At 43.9% G+C, this 6,000-nt stretch overlaps 1 protein-coding gene across 3 annotated transcripts in view; it reads right to left on the reverse strand.

The window, feature by feature from the left end:
• The window catches only part of LOC120996568 (beta-arrestin-1), a 150,846-nt gene extending 147,163 nt beyond the window's left edge, over positions 1–3,683 (reverse strand). For 2 of the 3 annotated variants that reach the window (XM_040426559.1, XM_040426557.1), the window contains exon 1: positions 3,369–3,683. In XM_040426559.1, the coding sequence (XP_040282493.1) occupies positions 3,369–3,388 (20 nt within the window). In that variant the 5' untranslated portion in view covers positions 3,389–3,683. Of the gene's footprint in view, positions 1–2,658; positions 2,695–3,368 lie in introns of those variants that run through there. The other variant, XM_040426556.1, reaches the window with a different exon arrangement.
• Positions 3,684–6,000: the final 2,317 nt, after the last annotated feature.

Raw genomic sequence — 6,000 nt, forward strand, 5'->3', positions numbered from 1 at the left:
CCGCTGAGCCCTGAACAGATCTCAGAAACGGGAAGCCAAAACGCCAGTGTGAAGCCGCCTCAGCGGTGCTCCTCGTGCAGTTATACAGTTCCAGGTGTAAATATTAGGCTGAGTTCACACGGGCGAGTATTCCGCGCGGGTGCAATGCGGGAGTTGAACGCATTGCACCCGCACTGAATCCGGACCCATTCATTTCTATGGGGCTGTTCACATGAGCGGTGATTTTCACGCATCACTTGTGCGTTGCGTGAAAATCGCAGCATGCTCTATATTCTGCGTTTTTCACGCAACGCAGGCCCCATAAAAGTGAATGGGGCCGCGTGAAAATCGCAAGCAAGTGCGGATGCGGTGCGATTTTCACGCACGGTTGCTAGGGTGACGATCGGGCTGGGGACCCGATCATTATTATTTCCCCTTATAACATGGTTATAAGGGAAAATAATAGCATTCTGAATACAGAACGCATAGTAAAATAGTGATGGAGGGGTTAAAAATATAAAAAAATTAACTCACCGAGTCCACTTGATCGCGTAGTTGCGGATCTCTGTCTTCTTCTGTAATGTTGTGCTGCCGGCTAAGGACCTGTGGTGACGTCACATCACATGATCCAATCACATGGTCCCTCACCATGGTGATGAACCATGTGATTGGACCATGTGATGAGCACAGTGACGTCATCAAAGGTCCTATTCCTGTGCACAGCAAAGAAGAAGACAGAAGGAGATGCCGGCTGCGCGATCAAGTGGATTAAGGTGAGTTACATTTTTTTATTTTTTTTTTAACCCCTCCAGCGCTATTGTACTATGCATTCTGTATTCAGAATGCTATTATTTTCCCTTATAACCATGTTATAAGGGAAAATAATACAATCTACAGAACACCGATCCCAAACCCGAACTTCTGTGAAATAGTTCGGGTTTGGGTACCAAACGTGCCGATTTTTCTCACCCGCGTGCAAAACGCATTACAATGTTTTGCACTCGCGCGGAAAAATCGCGCATTTTCCCGCAATGCACCCGCATCTTATCCGGGCAAAAAACATGACGCCCGTGTGAAAGAGGCCTTACTCTTCCAGAACAGCCTCGTGAGACATTTTTTGGCAGACACTGAGCATACAAGGAAGGTTGACAGATTTCAGCTCTGAAGCCAGCAGAATAGTGATGGTGATGTCACCTGCAGGGTCCATCATGCCGCCTGATCTCCTCCTCCGTGTCTTGTAAATGACTTATATTTGGATCAAGAAGCATCTCCTCAAATCTCAGCGTCGGGGGTGTCTGGGGTAACAGCGGGGGCAGGGCTGCAGGGTAGACCCCGAATGTTTACATAATCCCCCTCCGATTACACGATGTGACATTGTATCCATGAGAACAGCAGAGAACGCTCTGGACTGCTACAATGTAACGACCCCTCCCCCATAACAGATTACATAACAGCGTCGCCCACCCTCATGTGGACCCCGCGCCAGCGCTCACAGTCCCTGCAACATAAGATATCGCAAGCAGCGGGGGAGAAGCGTCACATGACCCTGCGCCCCCCCCCCAGCACCGCATCGGAGACACCGTTAGTTTTTAATACAGACCCCGAAAGGCCTGGGATTAACCCATCGAGAACTGACGGTCAGGTAACATGCACACGAGCATTGTTTGTTTCCGTGTCCGTTCCGTTTTTTTTGCCGGTATGAATGTGGACCCATTCATTTCAATGAACCCTGTGCTATCCGCAGCCGTATGTCCGTTCCGTAGCCCCGCAAAAAAATTAGAACATGTCCTATTCTTGTCCGTTTTAGGCATTGTTACAATGGATCCGCAAAAAAAAACAGATGGCATCCGTTTTTGTTTTTTTTGCAGATCCGCAATTTTCGGACCGTAAAACACATACGGTCTTGTTCATTAGTGACTGTGTGCGGAGGCCTCAGTATATTCATCTAGCTCGGCGCCGCCCTGCTGGACATTCCCCGTAGTGACCCCATAATGTCTGACACCTGTTCTATCAGCCGCCTACCTAGCAATTCCCTAATATCATACCCGTCTCGCCCCTTCTACGCCCCTGGCATCATATAAGGCGATCACTATTCCGGACCCAATTCGGATTGGGAAGCGACCGGCGGGACGGCAGACGGTTTGCAGCGGTTTGGGTTTCTCGCACGCGTTATTTTCCTGATCTACGCGCAGGGGCCATTCATATAGACAGGAGGTCAATCGATAAACCACCCCCATCATTTCCTCAAGGGAAGCGGACGATGGCATTAACCTAAGTGGTGGCGCTGTGTAACCGGAGCGGGCGCAGCGCCAGGCCACGGGGGAAGCTCCGGAACTTCCTGAAAATTCTCCCAACGTCAACGTAAAGCCCAGAATCCGAGCCCCTTTCTCCCGGGATGGGGGTCCCCCGAGTGCTCTGGGGTCCCAGCAGAGGAGGAAGGGGGGGTTAACCCTTGACAGTCCAGTCTCCTCAATATATGATTTATGTTCGCAGTGGCGAAAGGGGAACAAAGTCTTTTAACCCTTTCACTTCCACTGCCTCAGACACGGGGGGGGGGGGGGGGGGAGTCATTAAAGGGGCGCTGCAGCCGGACGCGGATTAACCCTTCAGTCACGAAAACTTGTTCCTTAACATGGACTTAACCCCTTCGGTACCAGGTGAGGATTCCTCATAACTCACCTGCTGGAATGGAAAGCCCATTAACCCCTTCCTCTCCACATCCTCCTCGGGTCATGGCTTTGCATCCCTCCTCACCCTCTAGCCGGAGTCGCCCCCTTTGTTATTGACCCGTCCGAATGGTCGAGACCTAGTAACCCTTTCCTCCCCGTGCCCCGATTACATCCAGCGCTCTGTGTGGTGGTGGTATGTCGTGGGAACCGTAGTAGCGGACACTGGGGACGCCCCCCCCCCCCACCCCCTCCCTCATTCCCTACGAATCTTTCCATTGGGTTGTAAAGCTCATTAACCCCTTCACGTCTAGACCCTATTTACAGGAGGGCTGGATGTGCTCGTGCGTCCTGACCCTCTGGCTACGGACTTGACCCTTTAAATGTCAGCCTAGGTCAGGTGCTCTCTTGCTCCTCAGTCTTTTCCCTTAAAATTTCCTAAATCCACCAAGAAATTCACAGCCCCCTAACCCTTTCATGTTCGCACCATCATAATAAGATGAATGATCCTGAGAGGTAAGTAGGGGGGCACGGTGGTCGTGCAGTCTGAAGCTCTAAGGGTCCAGCTACGGATTTAACCCCATAAATGCCTTAACGTAGAGAGCAGGGGATCCCTCATGGCTCAGTAGCTGGAGCCCTTCTAAGACAGCACTGAGCAGCGAAGTCCATTAACCCCTTCATGTCACGCCGACGGATGAGATTGAAGTGTTAGGACGGACCTACCTGGTTCCTTTGTCGCCCATGGCCAGGCTCTTGTCAGGATGGACGGTCCGATGAGGGTCAGATGCCAGTATCCGATGATGTGGAGCCCAGGCTGGTATAGCAGGCAGGAGGGCTTTGTTTTGCAAGCAGAGCAGCTGCAAATAAAGAGATCTGTCCCCTCTGCCTGCAAGACTGGATGTAAATCCTGATGGGATTAGAGGGAGGGCGAACACGAAATGTGAGAGGGAGAGCAGGAATTAGGATTATTATTCTGATGGTGCCATCAAACAGCTTGTCCTCTGGCCCCTCAGCCCTGCTGTTCTGTGGGCTGTACAAGCTGACAGCCTCGAGATCCACCCTCACTGCAGCTCCACTGCTTCCTGCTATGTGCACTGCATGGACTGGGCTTCCCCTGCTGCAACTCCAGCCTGTAACAGAGCGAGCGCCCACGATAAAGGGCAGATCTCAGGATGGTGACAGGGACAAGAGGTTCCCATCTGTGCACCTTCTAAAAGGAATCCGGGGGGAATCCCAGTCTAATCATCTGATTGAAAACCGCTTATTGGTGAAAAGATGAAATTGATTAACAGAAAAACAAGAGAGTCCCAAATAATCATAAAAACATTAAACTGGTTACTGATCACGTCCACTGATGAACAACAATATAACTACTATAATACTGCTCCTATGTACAAGAATATAACTACAATAATACTGCTCCTATGTACAAGAATATAACTACTATAATACTGCTCCTATGTACAAGACTATAACTACTATAATACTGCTCCTATATACAAGAATATAACTACTATAATACTGCTCCTATGTACAAGAATATAACTACTATAATACTGCCTCCTATGTACAAGAATATAACTACTATAATACTGCTCCTATGTACAAGAATATAACTACTATAATACTGCTCCTATGTACAAGAATATAACTACTATAATACTGCTCCTATGAACAAGAATATAACTACTATAATACTGCTCCTATGTACAAGAATATAACTACTATAATACTGCCTCCTATGTACCAGAATATAACTACTATAATACTGCCTCCTATGTACAAGAATATAACTACTATAATACTGCTCCTATGTACAAGAATATAACTACAATAATACTGCTCCTATGTACAAGAATATAACTACTATAATACTGCTCCTATGTACAAGAATATAACTACTATAATACTGCTCCTATGTACAAGACTATAACTACTATAATACTGCTCCTATGTACAAGAATATAACTACTATAATACTGCTCTTATGTACAAGAATATAAATACTATAATACTGCCTCCTATGTACAAGAATATAACTACTATAATACTGCCTCCTATGTACAAGAATATAACTACTATAATACTGCTCCTATGTACAAGAATATAACTACTATAATACTGCTCCTATGTACAAGAATATAACTACTATAATACTGCTCCTATGAACAAGAATATAACTACTATAATACTGCTCCTATGTACAAGAATATAACTACTATAATACTGCCTCCTATGTACCAGAATATAACTACCATAATACTGCCTCCTATGTACAAGAATATAACTACTATAATACTGCCTCCTATGCACAAGAATATAACTACTATAATACTGCCTCCTATGTACAAGAATATAACTACTATAATACTGCCTCCTATGTACAAGAATATAACTACCATAATACTGCTCCTATGTACAAGAATATAACTACTATAATACTGCTCCTATGTACAGGAATATAACTAATATAATACTGCCTCCTATGTACAAGTATATAATTACTATAATACTGCTCCTATGTACAAGAATATAACTACTATAATACAGCTCCTATGTACAAGAATATAACTACTATAATACTGCCTCCTATGTACAAGAATATAACTACTATAATACTGCTCCTATGTACAAGAATATAACTACTATAATACTGCTCCTATGTACAAGAATATAACTACTATAATACTGCTCCTATGTACAAGAATATAACTACTATAATACTGCTCCTATGTACAAGAATATAACTACTATAATACTGCTCCTATGTACAAGTATATAACTACTATAATACTGCTCCTATGTACAAGAATATAACTACTATAATACTGCCTCCTATGTACAAGAATATAACTACTATAATACTGCTCCTATGTACAAGAATATAACTACTATAATACTGCCTCCTATGTACAAGAATATAACTACTATAATACTGCTCCTATGTACAAGAATATAACTACTATAATACTACCTCCTATGTACAAGAATATAACTACTATAATACTGCCTCCTATGTACCAGAATATAACTACTATAATACTGCCTCCTATGTACAAGAATATAACTACCATAATACTGCTCCTATGTACAAGAATATAACTACTATAATACTGCTCCTATGTACAGGAATATAACTACTATAATACTGCTCCTATGTACAAGAATATATCTACTATAATACTGCTCCTATGTACAGGAATATAACTACTATAATATTGCTCCTATGTACAAGCATATAACTACTATAATACTGCCTCCTATGTACAAGAATATAACTACTATAATACTGCTCCTATGTACAAGGATATAACTACTATAATACTGCCTACTATGTACAAGAATATAACTACTA

The sequence above is a fragment of the Bufo bufo genome, chromosome 3 (assembly GCF_905171765.1).
Source record: "Bufo bufo chromosome 3, aBufBuf1.1, whole genome shotgun sequence".
NCBI lineage: Eukaryota > Metazoa > Chordata > Amphibia > Anura > Bufonidae > Bufo > Bufo bufo.